This window comes from Aethina tumida, chromosome 6 (assembly GCF_024364675.1).
Source record: "Aethina tumida isolate Nest 87 chromosome 6, icAetTumi1.1, whole genome shotgun sequence".
NCBI lineage: Eukaryota > Metazoa > Arthropoda > Insecta > Coleoptera > Nitidulidae > Aethina > Aethina tumida.
In genome coordinates, this window is record NC_065440.1 from 16,477,432 (window position 1) to 16,499,219 (window position 21,788).

Below are 21,788 nucleotides of genomic sequence, written 5' to 3' on the forward strand. Positions count from 1 at the left end.
TCAACTGGTTGGTTAAATCTACCGGGTGCTCCGCTGTGAGATGTCGCAAAAATTGTTTAATAAAAAAATTGGTAAAAGTAGTACATAACTTATCTAATTCTACTTAAAAATTTGTTTAATTGACTGTAACAAGATTTGTATTTAAAACAGGAACAGGAACATATTAAACACCAATTTGAAATGCTTATTCTTAATTTATTTTACAATTTGAAACAATAGAATGAGTATTAATTATTATATTTTCTGGAAGTTGACCTTCAGTTCTTTGGCTCGAGTGTACAAACAGTTGGGCAAAAACTCCACCTTGCTATCGGGGTTAGGTAAACTCATCTGGTACAAGGTGACGAACTTCACAACAACCAGCTTCAGCAGTACATCAGCCAGCTCCTTCCCAACACAACTCCTAGTACCAGATCCGTACGGGATGTATGTATAATCCTGTATCTTCTGAATTTGTTCCTTGTTGAAGCGCTCAGGATCAAACCGTTCGGGATTTTGGTAATATTCGGAGTCGTAATGGAGGCCAGAGACTGGTACTATCACGTCTGTGTTCTCGCTGATAAGCACAGTAGAAGACGGTACCGCAAAACTGTCCAGGTTTGATCTTTTGACTATGGAAACGGTGGGGTACTTCCTCAAGGTTTCCTTGACGACTTGGTCCAGGTACTCCAAACTGTTCAGCGTTTCCAACGAGAGCTCACCTTTATTTTGCTCCAAGGCGACCATTATTTCGTTCCTCAGCTTCTTTTGTACGTCCTCATTTTTGGCCAACTCGTACAAACAAAAGCCCACGGTTGAAGGGACGAATTTGCAGTTGCCGAGTATCAGCATCACAATATTGGAAACGACCTCCACGTCATCGTTAATTTGCATCAGAACGTCCACGAATTCTTGGCCGGGATTTTCCCTTTTGTAATTGACGGTGTTTTGGATTTGTTCGGTGAAGTAGTTCATAGCGGACCTGTTGGAGATTCGGGCGAAGAACAACTTCAAAATGGACGAAGAAATCAAGGCCAAAACTGACTTGGTGGCGAAATAATCTTGAGACTCAGCTAATTTGTCCAAGTTCTTCAGCAGTAACTTGTCATCTATTGTGTTGTTCAAGAACAACGCCTTCACTATGGTACCGTTCAATGTTGTCAACAATTTGGTCACGTCTTCGGTGCCGGAAACATCCAAACTCCCATCCAAAACTTGCTCCAGACTTCTGAAGTACAACTCCTGGTTTTGCTTGGAGAAAATGGACGCCAACGTTTCTCTACAAGGTGCAGCTTGTTCATGGCCACTGTAGTACAGCTTGTTGAACAAGGCATCTTTGGTGGAATTGCAATAGATGTTCCTCTGGGCGAACGTCTTGTGCTCCAGCACCGTTTTGACAATCACCGGATCAATCGGAATGTAAACAGGCGTGGACCAAATGTAGGCACCTCCATGACGTCTTTCTTCACTTTTGAACGTCTCGTACAACGTCTTGAACTCATCACTAACGACGGCGCTGCCGAAGATGAATCTGTTGGCGAAGCCGAATGGTAAGCTTCCTTCCAAGGCTTGCAACCCGAGTCTAGACCAGTACTTGAACTTCCAGAACTTTAAATAGACTCCTCCAAGAACTGAGGCGGTGAAGGCCGCCACAAAATAATGAGCCATCACCGTAACTATTTGTGGAACACAATAACTAAATTGATTAGGAATATTTATTGTTTATATAGACATAATAATTAGAATAGTTAATCAGTCCTTTGTTTGAGATAAATAAAACACCAAAATAGACGTATTTGTGTATTTATTTAAATATGAATCATAAATATATGTTAATGTCGTCGATAATCCTCATATCATCTCCCCAAGTGGCTTTATAGTTAGTTCGCTTATCTAGAGATAAGGAAAAAATGTTATTATTTATTTTATATTACAATAAAAAATGAAAAGTCGTACCAAAACATGTGGAGGAGTTCCAAGAACGTAAACAACAGCGTTGGCAACATCTTCGGAGTTCAAAGCTGGAACATTGGCAATAATTTGAGCCATAGCTGGGTCCTCCAAAAACCCTCCAGCCTTAACGATCTCCGTCGCTACATAACCCGGACTGATGCTCTAAAAACAACAATAAATTCACCAACCAACAACTAAGGAACTAATTGTCTTACTGTTGACTTAATTTTGCTTCCGATTGTCTTCAAGTCGTGCCTCAAGGTTTCGGTTAGGGCAGTAACTGCGTGTTTCGAAGCTGGGTACACGTTGTTGAATGGCACCGGTGGTACCTGGTGACCTGCCACGCTGTTCACGTTGATTATGTGACCATCTATGTTATTCTTTTGCATGCTTTTAATCGCCTCCCTCGTTGCGATGGTCAGGCCTGTAAATAACGGTTTCGGTTACACCTCGAAGCAGTACCAAAGCGGTTCGTTCACCTAAAACGTTGACGTCGAAGACCTGACGCCACAGCTCGGTGTTGCCGTTGATGATTGTGTTCTTTAGGGCCACGCCGGCGTTGTTTATCAAAATATTAACTGGTCCGATTGTTTCCTCGATGATTTGGAAGGCTTGGATTATCTGTTGTTCGTTGGTGATGTCCACCTCCAAGGCGTGCAATTTGCCGGGCTTGTCCCGCAGTTTCTCTGACAGTTCCTCTATTAAATTCTTCCTCCTGGCCAATCCCACGACCTACGTTATTAATTAGTTGTGAAGCAAAAAGTGATTTAAGTAGTGTTTACCACCAGTCCTTCTTCGATTAGTTTTACAACGACCGCGGCCCCGATGCCTGCACTTGCACCTGTGACGACCGCAACTTTGCCTCGCCAACGCTCCATGGTTAACTGACCGAGGACGCATTCAAGTTCATGATCGTCTCCGGTTTAACCCACTTTCGTCGGAACGGGTTCCGTGCTTGAATCGATTGGCGGTAACATCACGACATTTAATATAAATTTGATATTCTTATTTAGAATTAGCATGCCAAATGCCGGATTGATTTGGGGGGGTGGGTTGCAGCTCCTGGCACGCAAAACGAATCCGTCAGTCGTTCGGGGTGGTCGCTTGTTAAAAAATGGAAAAATGGCAGGGTAAAGTGGCCGTTGTTACTGGTGCTAGTGCTGGAGTTGGGGCTGCGATCACCAAGGTGCTGGTCCAGCATGGTTTGATGGCAAGTGTTTATTACTCGTTAGCTGCCTAAGCTAGTTTTGTGGGCAGGTCGTAGGTTTGTCCAGGAGGATTGACAGGATCGAAACTTTGGCCAAAACTTTCACTGAAGGCACCGGTAAGTTGTATGCCATCAAATGCGACATCACCCGAGAGGAGGACGTCGTCAAGTACTTCAACTGGATCACCAACAACATTGGGCCAATACATATCCTCATCAACAACGCCTACTTGATGAAACCTTCAAACCTCACAAGTAAATTTGACTGACTCATTGATTACAACTTCTGATGGTGCCATTTTAGATGGATCTACTGATGATTGGAGAAGAGTCTTTGAGGTGAATGTGATAGCCCTAAGCATTTGTACAAGAGAAGCCGTCAAAATCATGAACGAACACAAAATTAATGGCCACATTATCCACATGAACAGCACCTTAGGCCACTTCATATCTCCAGGCAATGAAACCAATTTGAACGTTTACCCAGCGTCAAAATTTGCAGTCACAGCTTTGAGTGAAAGCCTCAGACACGAATTGAGAATGATGAAAAGCAAAACCAAAATAACTGTAACGATTTTAAGTTTGTTTTAGCAACAATTTAAGTCTTTAATTGTAGAGTATTAGTCCTGGTTTTGTCAAAATGGAGCAGGATGAAAATAATGAGAATCCTTCATCTAAGCCTTGTTTGAGACCTGATGATGTGGCTGAAGCTATAATTTACGTCCTTAGTACTGGCCCAAATGTTCAAGTAATAATTGCTTCATCTAATGAAGGAACATTATGTTAAAACTCCTATTTTAGGTGCAAGAATTGATACTCAGACCAGTGGGAGAAAGATTTTAGAGGTTTGGATATAAATAAAAGTCACAGTCAATCAACAATTTAATAAAATTAAGTACGTTGTATGTAAAAATATTTAGTACCCAAAATAAATTCAATCATATCACATCGTGTGAACTAATTCACAAAATACTTAATTAAACATTCCTATTGTTGTTTTATAGACCTATTTACATCTGTACATAACAAATTCCTTATCCTAAATGGAAGTAAATCAATATCATCTGTCTTTTCCATTTATAGTACTAGCAGTACTAGCATATAAAACTGCATCGTGTATCGTCGGGAAGATAACGAAGCCACTCTCCACCTTCTCCATCCTGTCGCACCTCTTGATCACCTCGTAGACAGGTCCTGAGCACCCGACAATAAACATTTCCACCCCCAACTTCCCGTAGTCGCTTTTGAGCTGTCGCAGAAACTCAACACCCGACGGATCCACGTAGGAAATAGCCGAGAAGTCCAATATGATGTACTTGGTGAGCAGATCGTCGTCGTCTTCCAAACCGTGCCCCCGCAACTTGGAACGCTTGCGCAGCACCTCCTGGGCGTCGAAGCCTATCTTCCTATTCAGCACCTCCTTGAAAACGGCCCTGGAGGCGAAGTTGAGGCCGCCGGAGAAGTGGAAGATCTTCACTCCCTCGATTTCGACCGCCTGGAAAATAAAACGTTCAGCACAGGCACACGAAATGAGTTGGATGTGTTACGGTTTTGTAGCGTTTTATGTCCAGATACAGGTCGGTGTCGGGTATGACTCCCAGGAGACAGGAGTAAGGGGTGTAACCTTGGATGAATATGCTCAGCAGGGACACAACTATTCCGGCCGCTAAGCCGTAGCTAATTTGCAGGATTAGGGTGGTACCGAAGGTCACAATCCAAACTAGGGCGTCCCACTTGCTCAGCCGCCAGTACTTTTTTATCATCGTTATTTTAAACAGTATTCCTTTGAGTGACACGATGATTATGGACGTCAGTACGCACTGCAATGTATTATAAAACCTTATACATTAAACCTAGGGTACGACTAAAGAGTACTTACGCGTGGCAACAGTTCGAAAAAGGGCCCAATCCACAACAGGATGCACAGAAGGATGGAGCAGGAGACCACCGAGGCGATCTGAGTGACACCACCAACAGTTTGCTGGATCATGGACCTTGAGAGAGAGGCGGTAATGGGCATACAAGAGAAAAACGACCCCACTGAGTTGCTCAGACCCTAAAACAACCAAAGGAGTTACAAGAGTGGAACGAAGTTGAGAGCACCAAGTACCAGGGCCAAAAGTTCCTGGTTGGAGTCGACTTCGTACATCAGCTTCCTGGAGAACGTCAAGGCCATGGACATGGTGACGGTATACGACACCATGGTGATGACGAAACAGTCCAACAGTATGTTGGGGATTAGGTCAAAAGCTGGCAGTTGGGGATTCGGGAAGCTACAACAATAGAGCCAGTTATTGGAGGAGTTGTTGGGGCTTGTGAAGCTTACCCTGTGGGAATGTGACCTACAACTGATATGTTGTAATTGGTTTCAAAGCTCAGTAAGTAACTGGCGGTTGTGCCCAACACGACGGCTGCCAATTCAATCGGGAATGGTATTCTGGTCTTTTTCGCCAACCACCCTTTCAAGACTTCATTGTTTAGGATCAAGCAGCTGGAGGTTATGAACGACACCAAACAGGCAGACGGGTTGGCTTTGGGTAGGGCCAGAACTGCGTCGTAAATTGTCTGGAATGTAACAACAAGTTGTGGCCCCATTGAAGGTAAATTTAAAGGGGGCATACCATGATGAAGCTGAAGTTACCTCTCCGTTTTGGTATGGGGATGCCGAACATGTCCTTCAGCTGCGAGGAGGCGACGTGGAAGGCAGCAGCAGTGGTGAAACCGTCCACCAAAGTGGCCGACAACAAAGTGGACACCAGCCCCAATCGCATCACATACATGACCAACTACAAAAGTACAAATTAAGTACTTTGAGGATCTATTGGGGGAACATACTTGTATCATGGCGACGACGAAGGTCACTGTGGAGGCCACTTGGATGTTGTTGTAGTCGGTAGTGTGCAGCTCGTCAAGTTGCGTCAGCCTGGCTATGGTACCGTTCTGTTGGTGCTCTATGGTGGTGTACTGGCTCACCACCTTCCCGGTCATGAGGCAGACGATGGCGAACGTGCCCATGGACACGTGGCGTGAGGTGCCGAATATTGTGTACACCAGCACCGGGAAGAAGGCCATGTAGATGCCCACCACTGGTGGTACCCCTCCTAGTAGGCCGTAGGCCATGCCCTGCGCACCCAACACTAATTACCCAACTAAATGACCACCAACTGGAGGGGTTTTACCTGAGGTATGTGCATTATGGCCACGGTTATGCCACTTATTATGTCGGAGACGAAGCTGTTCTTCCAACTGTACTCCGGCAGCCATTTCAGGATTGGTACTGTGTTTAGAAGGCATGACGTACAACTCACTGATTCGAAGGCGTTCTTGCACGACGTCCTGACTAAAAACCAACCTTTTAATCAACATTTCAAACCTTCAGAGACAACTTACATGACTTTCGAGGCTTCTCATACTGGGTGTCGCGATGCAGCTCCTCTATCTGGTACACCGGACGCTTTATCTGCAGAGAGTCGTACCCGTTGGCGTTCCTACAAACAAAACAATAATAAATAACTGTTTTAAGGTAACACCACCCTGTATACGTCTCACCCAAGGCGGTATTCGAAACGTTTTTTGACCAGCAACGGTCTTTTTTCGCCGTTCATCATTGCCGGACGATTTACGAGTGAAGAAGTTAAGCTGGTAAATAAGCGGCGATAAGATACGGCAAAAATCACTGATGGAATTATTCGAATTGGGGCGAAGGATTTATCGTTTGACCTGCGACACTTGCAGCCGGGCCCAAGGGTGAAACGTTTTGCATTTTAATTGTGCGTTTAAATTAAAAGTTTTATCGATAATAAATGGGTTTTAATGAGTTGCGTCCACATTTCGTAATTGCAGATAACTATTGGCAAAGTTTTCGATAAAAATTTGTTTTTGTTTGTTGGCTTGTAGGAAGCAATCACCGGGGAATGTCGAAGTGAGTATTTATTTACACAATTTTCTGAATAACTTAGTCATTTGTGGGTTTATCTCGCAGACAGTAAAGTTTCTTAACCTTTTTTTCCCTCTCATTAAGAGATAAAACAAATCCCTACTTATGGCTGTTGACTTGTATGGCAATCTAAATAATAACAGTGCATAAAATTGGCACGAGTTGGGTACAAAGTATCAGGATCTTTGCACCACACCTCCTCGTTAATTATTGACCTCAAATTTGGGTTTATTGATTATTGGGTAACATATCGATCTTCTCCCACTCACCGCAACAAGAAAGTCTTTGTGATTGTTAATTTTTCCGAAGATGTTGAAGCAATTTTGATTGACTGTTAAAGTGACATTTTTTAACCTATTTTTATAGATAATTGTTATCTACATTGTATATTAATCCATCATTGATATCTTAAGTGCATTCAACTAGAATTGTCTCCAAAAAAGTTTAAATTACATCACGTGCCCCTTTAATTAATTTAGCAAGTCTCAGGGATAATTATTACTGGTTACTTCAAGTTAGTGATTTAATTAACAAGTTTATTAGATTTAAGACATATAAATATTATTTATTAATAAAAATAAGACTGTTAATAAAAATAAGACTAAAACTTGATGAAATATTCATTGTATGGACGAAAACTTACCCGTTCCATTGTCTCTCCAGGTCCTCCTTCGCCTTAACACCCATAATTCGTGGTCACCTGAAATCACAGCACTAGACCATCGATTCGAGATTGAAAATCAACGAGCGTTTGGACCGCACTCGCGCTCATGTAATTATTACGAGAGTCAATAATCAGTCTGGTGTAATATGCTGACCCTAATTTTCGAATGATTGTGTATTATCTGCGTTACGTGCTATCGCACGTATTAAATCGAATAATGATTTGTTGTTTTGACCAAAATTTTGGCGACTTTGATTTGGGTGCATCGGTGTCGTGGACGGTTTGGTGCACTATGGTTGGACGTGGTCAACAGTGTTGGGTGTTAATTTATGCACGAGATGGACAACGTATAAATAATGCATGGAGTTGTGTTTAAGTGTTATTTACCTGATTATGAACGTAGACTAAATTAAGATTAATAAATCGTTATATATACACGTTTTTAAAGCGACGATTGTAAAGATAATCCGCATTCATTTAATGGCAAGACGACGATGATACGGTTTCTTTGAAGGCGAGTGAATTATCGCGAAGGTTAACATGATTATCGCGTGATTTCTGATTTTTAAAGGATCGGTGAAAACAAACAACGGACGTGCATTTCTTGGACTTGTCTTTTTCTGGTGACAAGTTGGATTGTAATTTATTAAAGGTCGCTGAAATTCGGTTTACGAACAATTTTATATTAATGTTTTGTGTATTCGTAGGAAAAACTATTAAAAAATACATTTTTTATCAATTTTGGAACCTTTCTAACGTTCTCTCATAATACTCCAACTTTTTAAATTCCTCGATCATAATTTTAGGGATTTTAGATGAAATTTGGAGCGTTGGATAATTTTCATACCTTGAAAATACCTTTCTAGTTTTCTTTAGTAAGATATCTATATTTTTAAATGATCTTTTTCTTGTCCATAACTTTATAAGTATTGAATCAAATTAATTAATTTTTCAAAATTCTTGACTTACTCTTAAGAAAAACTATTAAGAAATTATCTTTAATAGCAATTTTGGGTCATGGGGTAATTTTGGTACCTTGAAAATACCTTTCTAGCTTTCTTTAGTAAGATATCTATATTTTTAAATGACCTTTTTAGATTTCTTGTCCATAACTGTATAAATATTGAATCAAATCAATTATATTTTGCAAAATTCTCGACTTACTCTTAAGAAACTCTATTAAGAAATTATCTTTAATACCAATTTTGGGACGTGGGGTAATTTTGGTACCTTGAAAATACCTTCCTAGCTTTATTTAGTATATTTTCAAACGACTATTATAGATTTCATTCACAACTTTATATATGTTTATTCTTTCTTAAATTAAATGTAAAATTTGATTTTGTTTAAATATATTACAATTTACTATGAAAGTAAAAGTTTAATAAAATAATAATAAAGATATTTTGGCACAAAATGAACATAAATTAAGTGTGCAATTATCCTGTAATTATATAATAATCTGAAAGGTTAAAAAATGCATTCATAACTGGTTTATTTAAACAAATAACAGCAAAGAAAATCAATAATACATTTCAAGGACATGCTTTTTTGAGGTTATAACAAATTAAAACTCAATAAAACAACCAATAAACACTTTATATACCACCCACATCATTATTTATTACCGTAAACACATTATTTGAACAATGATAAGTTATAACACAACACAAAATTTAAAAAAAAAGCCTTTAATCCCCCAAATAACAGAACGCAAATTAAACCAACCTGAAGTGTTAAATAACTAACCTTTCCTGGTTTATCACAGTTTCGTAGATAAAATAAATAAACAATGGAATTTTTTTAAAAAACACAACAACTTAAATCATATTTAATTAATACAATCACATGGTTTATTACAATTCTATTATTGGCACATTTGGCAACTGAATTGGGATTCCCAAGGTGTCGGGGGATGTCAAAATGTTAACTAATTTATTAGTTTCTAGTCTTTTTGTTTGGGTTTATGTTAATTGTTGTTTTTAATTTGAAAAATTTGTTTAATTTTGTAATTTTTATGGCGCCACCTGTGGACGAACCGTCGAAGCCTAGGCAAAAGGGCCATATGAAGGTATGCAACCTAGGTTACGCCAAGCTTTGGTTTGACATTGTGATGTCACCGAGGGACCTGTACATGCCATATTGTTTATTTACATGTCACACAGTTTGAATTAAAAGTAAGAGTGCAATGTACACGTTGTACTTAATTATAATGGCATACTTTAGGTTTACGATGCCGGGTCACAGGTGTGCTGTCTCGACCTGCAACAACAGCAAAGTGAGCGTCAAGAAACAAGGTCTGGATATAATATTCCACAGTTTCCCCAAAGCCACAACACCCGAAGGCCTCAACATTAGAAACCAGTGGATTGACTTTTGTAACCGAGATACATTGAACGCCACCAACGCCAACATTTGCTCCATACACTTCACCAAGGATGACTACGAGAGGGACTTGAAAAATGAATTATTGGGTTTTAATGTTGACTTAATAAAATTTGGTTTATTAACGTTCAGGTTTTAGGTTTGCCCTGTAAGAGGCTGCTAAAAAAGACAGCTGTACCCACTTTGTTCAAGCCTTTTGAGGAGTACGAAGAAATTAAAATAAAGGTTATCAATGATGAAGAGGAGGAGGCTGTCAGGAGTGAAGACAAAATGTCAATTGAGGACAAATGCAATGAACTATCCAAAAAGCTGGACTGTTACAAGCTGGAGACCAGTAAGAAAATAAATGATTTAAAGCAACAAATTAGATTTTGGAAAAATAAGACCATTTCATTGCACAAGTCCCTTAGATATTTTAGACAAGTTGATGGAATATTAAACAAAGTTATGTTCAAAAATCATCAAAAATTACGTACCATGATCGGAATGAACGCCAGAAAAAACACAAGACGGCGTGTTATACAAAACACAAACAACGAATAATTAATATAAATTTGTTTGTACATATAATTTTTTAATAATTAAATGTTTCACTATACATATTTGTTTTTATTAACTTGTTTAAATCAACCAATCAAGTTGCGCATGCGCATTAAAAAAGGCGCGAAAACCTTAAGTGTCTTATTTCAGTCTGTTCCAAACAAACCAGTCCAGTTAAGCCATTTTAAATACATAAACAATGGACATAACAGCAAGAAGACGCCGCAAAATCGTCACGGAGACCTACGACGACACTTACAATCACGATGTGTCCATGTATTACAACCAACCAGAAGGTAAACAGCTTATAAGGCCCGAATTACTAACAAAATAAACCATTTTAGGCAACATCTCGTTGTCGGAATTCGAAGATCTGGCCCTGGAGAGGCTGCAACTGCTGCGCATCATTGAGCAAGCCTCCCTGAAGGGCCACAAAATCTACTCAGAGGATTGGAAGAAGTGCATACGTGAAGACCTGTCAAAGGCACAGCTGCGGAAGTATTTACGCATGATATCCGGCTACTGCAGCCAGTCAGAACAAGACCACCAGGCCAGGAGGGCCGACTTCTTGTCGCACCACATCCTCAGACTGGCCTACTGCAGGTCCGAAGAACTCAGAAGGTGGTTCCTGGCCCGAGAAATAGAGTGGTTCAGGATTAGGTTCCAGGCGCAGACGCCCCAAGGAGTGGTTAAGTTTTTGCAAAACAACAACCTCACCTACGTGCCCATTTCGGTGTCCGACAAGGACGACATCAAGTCTGAGCTGTTGAGGTCCACGGCTTATTTGTCTGAGGTTGCCATTGACTCCAGTGAGTTTTACAAGGTGCCTTTCACTGAAGTCTTACCGTTGGTTAAGGCCAGGAGGGTGTATTTGAAGAGTGGGTTTGCCTACATCCCCAGCAATGAGCTGGTTGTGTGCATCCAGGCCAAATTCAGGGCCAACCTCAATGAAGCACTGAATGTTAGTATTAGTAAAATAATTAATTAATGAGGTATTCAAGGTGTGTGTTGGTGTTTCAGAAAATTTGCCACAAACTCCCCCACATGGACGACGACAGGTTGAGCTCCTTGCTGACCAACATCCACAATAGTTACACTGGCAGGGATTACACAGTACAATCAGATGTGGAGGCTATTACTATAGCACAACTTGAGGAGTTCTCGAAAAAGCACTTCCCACTTTGTATGAGGTCCATACATGAGATGTTAAAAGCCACCCATCACCTCAAGCACTTCTGCAGGCTACAGTATGGCCTATTCCTCAAAGGTAGCCCCAATTAAATTGTCCTCAAGTTTCATAATTGACCAATTTGTTTCCAGGCATTGGTTTGATGTATGACACAGCCATGGAGTTCTGGAGAATGGAATTCACCAAAGTTATGGACTCAGACAAGTTTGAAAAAAGCTACTTATATAACTTCAAGCATCAGTATGGCAAAGTGGGCAACATGACCAACTACTCCCCCTACAGTTGTATTAAAATCATCTCCAACAATGTGGGACCTGGTGAACATCATGGTTGCCCCTTTAAACATTGGGACCCTTCAATATTGAGGCAGAAGATGAATGAACACGGGCTAAACTCCGAAGGTCTGAATTCTTATTTTTGTAATTTATTCATGAGTAATTAAAACAACTGGTTTATAAAAATAACATTTATATACATATAAAATTGTAGTCTATGACTACTTTTCATCGTTTATTAATTTAAAACTTTACAGCTGTCTCCCAAGTGATCGATTTGGCCACACAGGGCCACTATCAAATCGCCTGCACCCGCTACTTCGACGCCATCCACAACGGGCCGCCAGTGAACACGATTAACCACCCCAACCAGTACTTCGAGGAGAGCAAAAACTTTGGCAAAGAGAAACCTAGCAAAAACAACTAATATTATTCATTGTTTTATTTGTATTGTATATTTTAATTGTTATTTATACTAGTTTTAGTCTCCTTTTTAGTTGTTTTAAAGTAATCAGATCGTCAACTCGTTTTATAAAATTGTAAAATAAATATTAGGCAACGAAAACCCGGAGCATCTTTTCACAAGTGCTCGTATTTAATGTCGAAAGCCACGTTGTGCATTTCCTTCATGTGTAGCTTGGTCCCCTCCTTGTCGGGGAACTTTTCGTCGCAGATCAAACAAGATGAAGGATTGGCCTCGACGTGCACCTGCAGGTGCTTCTGCAGTTGCGCCTCCGAGTAGTACGACTTGGGGCAGGCGTGGCAGAAGTGCTTCTTCTCCCTCGCCACAGTTTCCCCGGCGTTTTGGTGGTGCACTTTGGCGATGTGGGAGCGCATCATCTTGAGTATTTTGTACTCCTTGCCGCACTGAGGGCACTGGTACCGCCTGTTAGGGTCCGAGTGTCTCTCGGGGTCTTTGTTCAAGTTGTACATCTGTTCTATGTTGAACAGATCCTTTTTGGTCAGCAATTGGATGCGGTCGAAGTTGTTCACACCTATGTTGTGCCTTACGTTGTTGATTAAGTCGTCGAAGGAGACGTTCATACTGAGTTGTTCGGCGAGGAAGTTGCGGTCCGCCTTCCTCAGCGGTATCCTCTTCAAGTCCATGCTGTGGCCCACGTGGGTTTCGATGTACTCGACCTGTACTTCCCCGTTTTCGGTGACGAAGCTGGCCTGCATCTTCGCCGGACATACGCCGTCGATTTTGTTGCTGCCGGATTGTTTCAGCCTCCGTATGTTCCTGCCAGCGTGCTTGTAAAACCCGTCCCTGTGACACCTGTAGTAATGCGTGGATTTGCCGTTTGATTTGTAAAAGGATCCCTTGACGTACTTGGAGACAGTCTCCCGCTCTACCTGGTCCTTCCACGCCTCAAACTGCTGGTAGTTTTCAAAAGACAGCTTCTTGCATACGATCTGCACGTCGTGGGTGTTGGCATAGTGGGCCACCACGTTCTCCCTCGTATCTTGGTAGTAGTCGCAAAGCATGCACTTCATGATCTTTTTCTTTCGTAAAGAGTTGGGCTGGCAGCGTTTGATGTGACGGTGCAGGTTCCACTTGGAAGTAAAGTTTTGCTGACAGTGCATGCAGCAGAAGCGGGGTCTGGCGTCCGTTTCGCTGGGGTGTTTGTTCAGCATGTGACGTTTGAGGTTGCGTCCGTTGCTGAACGATCTCTCGCATATTTTACAGCTCAAGTCGCTGTCTATTTGTACCCTAAAACGTCACATGTTATACGAGTGGTTACCTATTAATTGTCCAACTTACTCGGACTCGTTGTTGTCGCTGTGGTACTGCAGGTGTTTGGTGTAGTTGGCCTTTTGGGCGAACCTGCTCTTACATATTTTGCACAGGTAGGGCTTGACGTTGCGAGCGAGGATTTTGTGCACGTCGTTGCAGTGTCCCAGATAGGTTTTCAGGTCCTCAAAGGTGTCAGAGCAGACTTCACACTGGAACACCTTCTCGATGGGGAACATTTCGGTTTCGCTCTCCGAGTCGGCGTCGCTTTGTTTGGGGTCGTCGTAGGTGTCGTTCAACACTCCGTCGTCGTTCTCCGACAGCAGTTCGTTGATGCAATCGTCAATCGACTTGGGTATGTCCGACTTTGTTTCGTCCGTGAGCTTCTTCGACCTCAACGCGTCGCTTTCGTAGCACTTGTCCACGAATTCCTCCACCATGTTGAGCACCTCTATGCACTCGGTGCATATGTAATAGTCTCCGGACCACAGCTAAAACAAACAACCTATTGTGCCCCATTTTGATGGTTTTTGGCGACTCACTATTTCCACGGCGATTTTCTCCAACTTGTTTTGGTACGAACGGCCCGTCTGGTCCATTTCGGACAGACGACAGGCCGATTTTCCATCTTCCAGGCAAATGCAACAGTTCTCCGACATTTTTGCGCCCGTCCTATTGGAGTTTTACCAAAACGTTAACCTGTTTATTTGTTGTGCGTTTTTGAACTACTTTTGACAGTAGCTCATTGGGAACGGTGGCCAACCAATAGGAGCGCAACAATTTACGGGGGACGCTTGAAGTGCATTACGAGGGTTAACATTAATTATTGATTAATGAGTATTTCAAATATCTCAAAAAGGGCTGCGATAATCAAAATTAATCAAGAGTACTTTTGTGTTCTAAATTGTGTGAAGAGTATGAAAAGTTTAAAAGTTTTAAAAAATATTCAGCGGCGTACTTAATAGGGCGAAGAAAATGTGGGAATCCCCCAGAAACTAGGCTACTGCACCATTATGGTGTATTTTCTTCAAGAAAAAAATTATTTAGATTTTCTTCGTAACTGGACATATTCGATGTTTCCAAATTTTGATTACCTCCTTTAGAAACATTCAATAATTTAATTTATCAGGTATTAAACAATATGATTTTTTTATTAGCACTGATAAGATATCCTTATTTGTTTATTTACTTATTGGGTTGGGATTCTAATTAAATAGTAATTTTTATTTTTATTAATAGCACTACACTAATCGACTATTATTCATAATATACAGTATACTTTTTTTGGCACTGATAAAATAAGATATCTGTAGATAAGTTATCAAATTTAATATTAGTTTTCCAATAACAGCCACTTATATTTATGTTAATCGACAACAATTGATTTAAAATGTTTAGTAGCAAAATTGACACATACAAGCGAATTTTCCAGAAAGTAGGGCATATTTGTCTTTTATCTATAATTACCCAATAACCACCCTGTGTTTTATGATTACAGTTCGATAGAAACAACGATGGTCACCTAGACGTCAATGAGCTGAAAAGTGCCATCCGGAATAACACCCTGGGTGAAAACATTCCCGAGGATGTAGTGACAAAAATCATGGACCTGGGGGACCAAGACGGTAACAACCTCCTCAGTTTCGAAGAGTTCCTGAACGTCGTCGAACATCCCGAACTACAAACGTTCTTTTCCTCATTGGTGAAGAGTTACATGCACTTCATCCTTCCTCCTCAATGTTTACATCAAAGAAGACGTGACGAGGAAAGTGAGTTAAAGGGTGGAGATGAGGTGGACGGCTCCGGAGCCTACGATGAACAGTATTCCTGCAAGCCACCACGCTTGGGGATGATCATCATAACCGTCGTCGAATTAATCCTCTTCGCAGTGGACGCGATCCGCCAACCGGGCTCGCAGGACTACGGAACCGGGGATGTGGGCATGGCCCTCTATTTCAATTACTATCGGCGTCGCCAAGTCTGGCGATATTGCTCCTACATGTTCGTGCATATAGGGTAACCTAGGTCACGCCCAATCGGCTCACCAGCTCATTGGAATGTTTGCAGGTACAGTCACTTGTTGGGCAACTGTTTATTACAGTGTTTGGTGGGACTGCCCTTGGAGATGGTGCACGGCAGCGTGAGGGTGTTGTTGATTTACGTCTGCGGCGTACTTGGCGGTAGTCTTTTTACCAGCATCGCCGATCCTGGTACTGGATTGGCGGGAGCAAGCGGCGGCGGTTATGCTGTCATCACCGCCCACATCGCCACAGTTGTTATGGTACTGTTTTGTTCAGGACGGTGATCCGTTTTAAGTTCGTTTGTTGCAGAATTGGTCCGAAATGAAGCATCCTTTAATACCGTTAGGAGTAATCGGTACTTACGTTACCTATGACTTTGGTACTGCCCTTTGGTACAGATACTCAAAGCATGCTGAGGGTGATGTTATCGGATACGAAAGTCATCTTGCCGGTACTACTATTATAGATATAATCACAATTTTAGATTTATGTCGATTTATTTCAGGCGCATTTTATGGAGTATTTGTTGGAATCATCATTTTGAAAAATCTGATTGTTAAGAAGCACGAAGAAGTTATTTGGTGGGTTGCTGTTTTTATTGTGGTCACAACAATGTGTGGAATGATTATTCAAAACGTAGTTTACTTAGTGAATTAATAAATAAAAAACTCGATTATTAAATAAAGTTTATTGTGTAAATTAAAATTTAAATCATTTGTTAATTATCATTTTGTGCCATTTGCATTTCTAAAGAACACACTGTGCTTCTTTTTACCACTTTGTACTTATCTTCTTCATCCTGTTCATCATTGCGTGCACCCCTTTCTTCTTCCTTCGGCTTCTCTTCATCGTTTTCAGGATCTCGTTGTTCTTCAGGTGTCTGCAACTCATTAAGTTCAAGCTCTTCCAGTTGCAAATCCTCTTCGGCTTCTATTTCATCAACGAAACCTTCTAAGGTCATATTTAAATCATTTTCTTTCTCTGATTCGTCACTTGCGGCGATGTTTTCGTCAAATAATTTTTTGACAACTCTTTGAAAGTCATTTTTGTGAGTTTGCTTTCCAGCTTTTTGCTCCTCTGGTGCTTCATTGCTTAATCCAACTTTGGTTCCTTCATTTTCATCATTTGGTTGATCTTCGTAAATTTTAAAATTGCTTAATTTATCTTTGGTTCCTTCATTTTCATCATTTGGTTGATCTTCGTAAATTTTAAAACTGCATTTGTTTTTGTTAATTTTGTATTCTGGCGACTTGTCTTCAATTATTAGTTCTTTTAGAGGTGAATTCCCTTCAACACCTTCATTATTTCCGTTTATGTTTTCTTCCGGTAGGTCTTCTCCCAACATTTCTTCATTTGCATCGTTGTCCTCTTTTTCTGGTTCCCCGTCCCTCTTTTCCTGCGGCCACATTTCGTTCCCTTCAACACCTTCATTATTATTACCGTTTGTCTTTTCTTCCGGTGGGTCTTCTCCCAACTTTAATTCATTTGCAACGTTGTCCCCTTTTTCTGGTTCCCCGCCCTTCTTTTCCTGCGGCCATATTTCGTTATATTTCTGAACCATGTCCAGGGCGTCGGTCAATTCAGTTTCGGACTTCCTTAGATTCACCATACGCTCCTGTTTGTTCATCAAACTGTGCAACAGTTGGTTCAATTCGTCTATTCCTTCGACGATCTCCTGGACGTCGTTCTCGCTGATTATTTTCTCCCGTTGTTCTTCGTCGTCGTCTTCGTCTTGATCAAACTCCTCCACGGCTGGAGGCTCGGATTCTTTTTGCCTCTGCATAAGTTGTTCCAGCTCCTGTTTCGTCTCTGCGTCCTCTTCCACATCATCCCATTCCTCCAGGTCCAAATTGGAGGTTTCGAAGTCGTGGTCGCGCTCCAGTATTTCAGTCGAATCGGAATTGATGTCCTCAACATTCTCCAAATCCTTGTCGGCAAAGTCTTTCATTTCATTAGCATCTGTGGGTGGGTGCACCTTGTTGTTCTGCTCCTCCATCATCTTACGGTACATTTCGGCCTCCTCGCACCGCTCCTGCATCTCCTTCCTCGCTTTCTCCTTGTGGGCGCGCAGGACTTCGTCCAGATCGCGATGGAGCTTCTCGAACTCCTCCTCGTACTCCCTCTCCATGCTTTCTTCGGTCATTATGGGGACGTTGCACTCCACGTTCTTCATCAGCTCCACATTTTCCATGTGCACCTTCAGCAGTTGCTCGTCTAGATTTACGGGGGTGGCGTCTTGTTTCGGGGCCGGGGTGTATTTGATGTCTTTTCTGTTCTTCAGCTCCTCCTCTAAAGCCTTATCTATTTTGGCGTCGTACTCCATTGCCGAAAGGTTGTACTCCTCGAACAGTTTCTCCTGTTTCTCCCTGGCCTTTTGCTCCAGCAGGCGCAACGCCTCCTCGAAGTCGGTCAGGGACTTGTCCATTTTTTTGTGGGACGAAGCGTCAGAATTTTTATGTTCGGGATCTTGACAGCAAACGTCATAGTGATGGACGTACATTTTGTCCAACAAAATTTCCCGTTCTTTGATTTCTTCAAGTCCGTCGTCGATTGTTGATAGTGAGTCGTAATTGTTTTCTGCGCCGTCTAAATTGTCCTCGTCTCTTTCAGCACCTTCAGTGTCTTGTTGTTCTGTTGTTTTATCATTCGTGGAGGCTGGTGGAAGATTGGTTTCTTCTTCTTTTTGGGAAACGTTTTCGTCTTCTTCGTTTGTTGTGTCATCTTTAACGTTTATGCTTTCAATTTCAGCTGCTTCGCGTTTAGCTACTTCGTGAGCAACTTCTTGCTTCTCTTGGCATTCTAAGATTGATTCAGGAATTATTAGTAGTGAATTATAATTGTTATCTTCTGATTCAGCATCTCCAGCGTCTTTATTATTTATTGTTTCTTTATTTGTGACAGATGTCAAAAGGCTGCTTTCTTCTTGTTCTAAAACTGTGTTTTCTTCTTTGTTTTCAGCTTCATCATTGATATCTATATTTTCAATTTCAGCTGCTTCAGTTGTATAAATGACCTGAGCATGTTCAACTCCTTGCTTCTCTTGACCATCTAAAACAGTTTCAGGAATACTTGTTGAATTAGTCGCATCTGATTCAGCATCTTCAATGTCTTTAAAAGCTGACGAAGCATTGCTTTCTTCCTCTTGGAAATCAATGTTTTCTTCTTTGTTTTCAGATTTATCTTTAATATCTATGTTTTCAGTTTCAATTGCTTCAGTTGTATCAGTTTCCTGAGCACCTTCTTCATTTTGCTTTTGTTGATTTTCTTTTATTTCATTACTAGTGAAAGTTGTTGAAACATTGTTTTCTTCTTCGTTAGAAGTTTCAACTTGTACTTCATTTTCTTGTTTCTCTTGATCCTCTAGAGCAATAGCTTCAGGAATATATTTCACCTGATCTTCTATTTCTACAATTTTAGATTTTTTAATTTCATTGTCCTCATTTAAGACTTGATTTTCTCCAATTGTTTCTTCTTTAGACATTTCATAATCATCGTTTACTTGTTTAGGCTTAACCTCTTCCACAATATTGTCTACAACTTCTGCTAGACATTCAGTTTCTTGATTTGTACACACCGACTCAATTTCTTCTAATTCGTTAGCAGTTTCTTCTTCTTTATTGATGTCTTTATTTTCTTCAGGTTTGTTCATGTAGTTATCTAAGGCAGTCCTGAACAAATCATCCTTCTTACTTTGCTCATCAGCTTCACCCTCTTCATCTGAATCGTCCCTTTGATTCCTTTCCCAAGCTGGCCTTTCCGTCTGATCCTGGGCGGCCCTAAGCAGTAATTCCCTTCTAGTTTCAACTTCACGTCTGAATTCTGGGTTTTCGTAATAAAACGAGGCGCTATCGTTCAATAAATCGTTTCTGGACTCCTCTGGTACTTCATCGAAGGAATCTTGTGTTTCTTTGGATCTTAATCTCTTCAAGTACTGGTTGAAAGTCAAATCGGCCAGCTCTAATTCATCCTCAAAGCGTGTCTCTTTAAGACGGATGTCTTCTTTCTTGTCTATTGGTGGCTCTTCTGTTGTATTATTTTGTGGTTCTTCCTTTTTAGCTTCTTCGGGTGCTGGTGCAGCTTCTTGTACTTGAGCAATGGTGTCTTCAGGAGTAATTTCCTCAACCAAGGGACGGCGTGGGGCGTAAATAGGGTTGGGACGCCTCGGCGAGTAATCGAAGATCCGCTCCCTGTACGGTTCAATGTCGTCGGTGGTCTGCCTGTCCCTCATGAAGTCGTGGTTCTCCTCGTTGGAGCTTTCATCACTGGAACTGTCGTCTTCGTTGTCATCATCATCACCATCTCTTCCGTAGTTATAAACCGGCGACTCCCTTCCGTTATCTTCTTCTTCTTCAGACACCTGATCGCGACCACGGTGTCTGCGTCCGTCTTCCGCCTCGCTCTCCGAGTCGGCACACGATGTTCCGAAGCCGCTGTCATTAGCAGCCGGGTGATCTCTTTCTTCACGCAAGGCTATCAGAGCTGCAATTGCTACGGTGGTACTACAGTTATGATTGTGGCGTCGAAACTTACCGTTCACGCTGGCCATGATGCGTTCCTGCTCACGGTTGATCCAGCGTTGCCTTTCGGCGTTCTCCTCGGCCGCCCCGCCACGCTCCCAGGCCTCTGCGCATGCCCGGTCTCGGGGAAACACCGGACGGTCGTCCAAGTAATGTAGGTTTTTCTGCAACGCATCGGTGAAGAGCCTGACGATCTAAAAAGGCGCAAACTTACGCATGCCAAAATTAACGTCTTGCGGTAAGCAGGGATTTTTCTTATGACAGGGTTGCCCATCAAGTTGAGCACCCTCAGTTCCGGCATCCTGCCCAGGACTTGCACGATTAGCGGCTCCTCAATGTGATTGTTAGATAAGTCCAGGACTGAGAGCTCTTCCAGCTCCTCCAAATGCACGAAATCCTCCAAGTGCTCCACGTAGTTGTGTGACATGTTCAGGGTGTGTATTTTTATCTTAGCTACAAAACATGGATTAATTAATTGCCCAAAATCTTTGTAGTAACTTACCCAAATTCTCTATCTTCTTGACCTGATTGTAGGATATGTTTAGGGTGTCCAAATTTGGACAACTCTCCAAATTTTCGATCTTCTTGATCAGATTGTAGTGCAAGAACAGGCAACGCAGGTTCGCCTGGTTCTCCAGCCCGCTGATCTGTTTGATGCCGTTGTTTTCCAGCCACAGACATTTCAAACCCGTGTACTCGTCCAGGTTTTCGATGTATGAAAAGCCCTTGAAGTGCAAATAGAGCACGTCGTTCAAGTTGGGCGTCTGATACAGTTTGTGTTCCTTGCAGTGCTGTTTTATGTAGTCCTTGGTCATCCTGTCAAAAATTCAGTGTGTAAGTACGGATTTTTTGACTGGAATAGTTGGTGAAGGTTACCTGGGACCTTTGAGCAGTTCATCCAGAGCCGAGTTGCGTCTTTTCGGTGAGTTTTCCACATTTGTAACGGGAGGTGAAACAACAAGCGACATTTTTCTGGGAGTTCGTTGAATTATTTATTGATTTAATATGCCGTTTCCAAGATACGCCAAACAAATTGACTAAAATCATTTTTTAATTGTTAATAATTTTCTTTCTATTATTTATTTTTAATGAAATTATCTAATTTTTTATTAATACAATAGAGTTTTCAATAAAAAAAGAAATAAAATTTAGTCGGATTTAGCTGAATTTTTAATAAAATTACCTGATTTTTTATTAATGATTAGTTAAATAGTGAGTTTTCAATAAAAAAGATATAAAATTATAAAATTTAGTCATAATTTGCTGAATTTTTAATAAAATTAGATAGATTTTTAATAAAATTAGAGAATTTTCAATAAAATTGGCTAAATTTTTAATAAAATCAGTAAATTTTTATTAAAATTAGCTTAATTTGTAATAAATTAACTT

At 41.2% G+C, this 21,788-nt stretch overlaps 9 protein-coding genes across 12 annotated transcripts; 4 read left to right on the forward strand and 5 right to left on the reverse strand.

Moving 5' to 3' along the window:
* Positions 1-111: 111 nt before the first annotated feature.
* Positions 112-1,647, reverse strand: LOC109604756 (probable cytochrome P450 6a13). The gene has a single exon (XM_049968411.1). The coding sequence runs from the start codon at positions 1,645-1,647 to the stop codon at positions 235-237; it is 1,413 nt and encodes a 470-aa protein (XP_049824368.1). The 3' UTR covers positions 112-234.
* Positions 1,648-1,766: 119 nt separating this feature from the next.
* LOC109604767 (farnesol dehydrogenase-like) lies at positions 1,767-2,856 on the reverse strand. The gene is made up of 5 exons (XM_049969280.1): positions 2,715-2,856; positions 2,412-2,664; positions 2,148-2,356; positions 1,936-2,094; positions 1,767-1,872 (listed from the first exon to the last, which is right to left on the reverse strand). Exons 1-5 carry the CDS (start codon positions 2,808-2,810, stop codon positions 1,831-1,833), a joined length of 759 nt encoding a protein of 252 aa, XP_049825237.1. The 5' UTR covers positions 2,811-2,856; the 3' UTR covers positions 1,767-1,830.
* A 27-nt stretch (positions 2,857-2,883) lies between these two features.
* Positions 2,884-4,059, forward strand: LOC109604764 (farnesol dehydrogenase-like). Its single transcript, XM_020021297.2, has 5 exons — positions 2,884-3,142; positions 3,190-3,394; positions 3,444-3,706; positions 3,756-3,887; positions 3,941-4,059. The coding sequence occupies exons 1-5, from the start codon at positions 3,047-3,049 to the stop codon at positions 3,980-3,982; spliced, it is 738 nt and encodes a 245-aa protein (XP_019876856.1). The 5' UTR covers positions 2,884-3,046; the 3' UTR covers positions 3,983-4,059.
* Positions 4,004-9,620, reverse strand: LOC109604766 (prestin-like). Of its 3 annotated transcripts, none has more exons than XM_049969277.1 (11): positions 9,490-9,620; positions 7,720-7,776; positions 6,530-6,627; positions 6,319-6,479; positions 5,975-6,262; positions 5,761-5,925; positions 5,466-5,704; positions 5,250-5,412; positions 5,019-5,195; positions 4,687-4,959; positions 4,004-4,634 (listed from the first exon to the last, which is right to left on the reverse strand). In XM_049969277.1, the coding sequence occupies exons 2-11, from the start codon at positions 7,761-7,763 to the stop codon at positions 4,200-4,202; spliced, it is 2,043 nt and encodes a 680-aa protein (XP_049825234.1). In that variant the 5' UTR covers positions 7,764-7,776; positions 9,490-9,620; the 3' UTR covers positions 4,004-4,199. The 3 variants fall into 3 exon arrangements, with proteins under 3 accessions (XP_049825234.1, XP_049825235.1, XP_049825233.1); XM_049969278.1 differs by lacking the exon at positions 9,490-9,620 and adding an exon at positions 8,128-8,333; XM_049969276.1 differs by lacking the exons at positions 7,720-7,776; positions 9,490-9,620 and adding an exon at positions 6,689-6,907.
* Positions 9,621-9,778: 158 nt separating this feature from the next.
* LOC109604760 (DNA primase large subunit) lies at positions 9,779-12,694 on the forward strand. Of its 2 annotated transcripts, XM_049969279.1 has the most exons (7): positions 9,779-9,917; positions 9,967-10,214; positions 10,265-10,961; positions 11,010-11,626; positions 11,686-11,932; positions 11,986-12,255; positions 12,387-12,694. In XM_049969279.1, exons 3-7 carry the CDS (start codon positions 10,865-10,867, stop codon positions 12,554-12,556), a joined length of 1,401 nt encoding a protein of 466 aa, XP_049825236.1. In that variant the 5' UTR covers positions 9,779-9,917; positions 9,967-10,214; positions 10,265-10,864; the 3' UTR covers positions 12,557-12,694. The 2 variants fall into 2 exon arrangements, with proteins under 2 accessions (XP_049825236.1, XP_019876853.2); XM_020021294.2 differs by having other exon boundaries at positions 9,967-10,961.
* On the forward strand, positions 9,974-10,564 carry LOC109604765 (uncharacterized). The gene is made up of 3 exons (XM_049969127.1): positions 9,974-10,214; positions 10,265-10,459; positions 10,536-10,564. Exons 1-3 carry the CDS (start codon positions 9,974-9,976, stop codon positions 10,562-10,564), a joined length of 465 nt encoding a protein of 154 aa, XP_049825084.1.
* Positions 12,692-14,621, reverse strand: LOC109604759 (zinc finger protein Xfin). Its single transcript, XM_020021293.2, has 3 exons — positions 14,404-14,621; positions 13,892-14,352; positions 12,692-13,840 (listed from the first exon to the last, which is right to left on the reverse strand). Exons 1-3 carry the CDS (start codon positions 14,518-14,520, stop codon positions 12,709-12,711), a joined length of 1,710 nt encoding a protein of 569 aa, XP_019876852.1. The 5' UTR covers positions 14,521-14,621; the 3' UTR covers positions 12,692-12,708.
* A 614-nt stretch (positions 14,622-15,235) lies between these two features.
* Positions 15,236-16,567, forward strand: LOC109604755 (rhomboid-related protein 3-like). Its single transcript, XM_020021288.2, has 5 exons — positions 15,236-15,296; positions 15,360-15,877; positions 15,929-16,142; positions 16,192-16,333; positions 16,388-16,567. The coding sequence occupies exons 1-5, from the start codon at positions 15,252-15,254 to the stop codon at positions 16,537-16,539; spliced, it is 1,071 nt and encodes a 356-aa protein (XP_019876847.2). The 5' UTR covers positions 15,236-15,251; the 3' UTR covers positions 16,540-16,567.
* Positions 16,556-21,376, reverse strand: LOC109604768 (dynein axonemal assembly factor 1 homolog). Its single transcript, XM_049968752.1, has 5 exons — positions 21,276-21,376; positions 20,902-21,215; positions 20,614-20,852; positions 20,413-20,563; positions 16,556-20,361 (listed from the first exon to the last, which is right to left on the reverse strand). Exons 1-5 carry the CDS (start codon positions 21,365-21,367, stop codon positions 16,601-16,603), a joined length of 4,557 nt encoding a protein of 1,518 aa, XP_049824709.1. The 5' UTR covers positions 21,368-21,376; the 3' UTR covers positions 16,556-16,600.
* Positions 21,377-21,788: the final 412 nt, after the last annotated feature.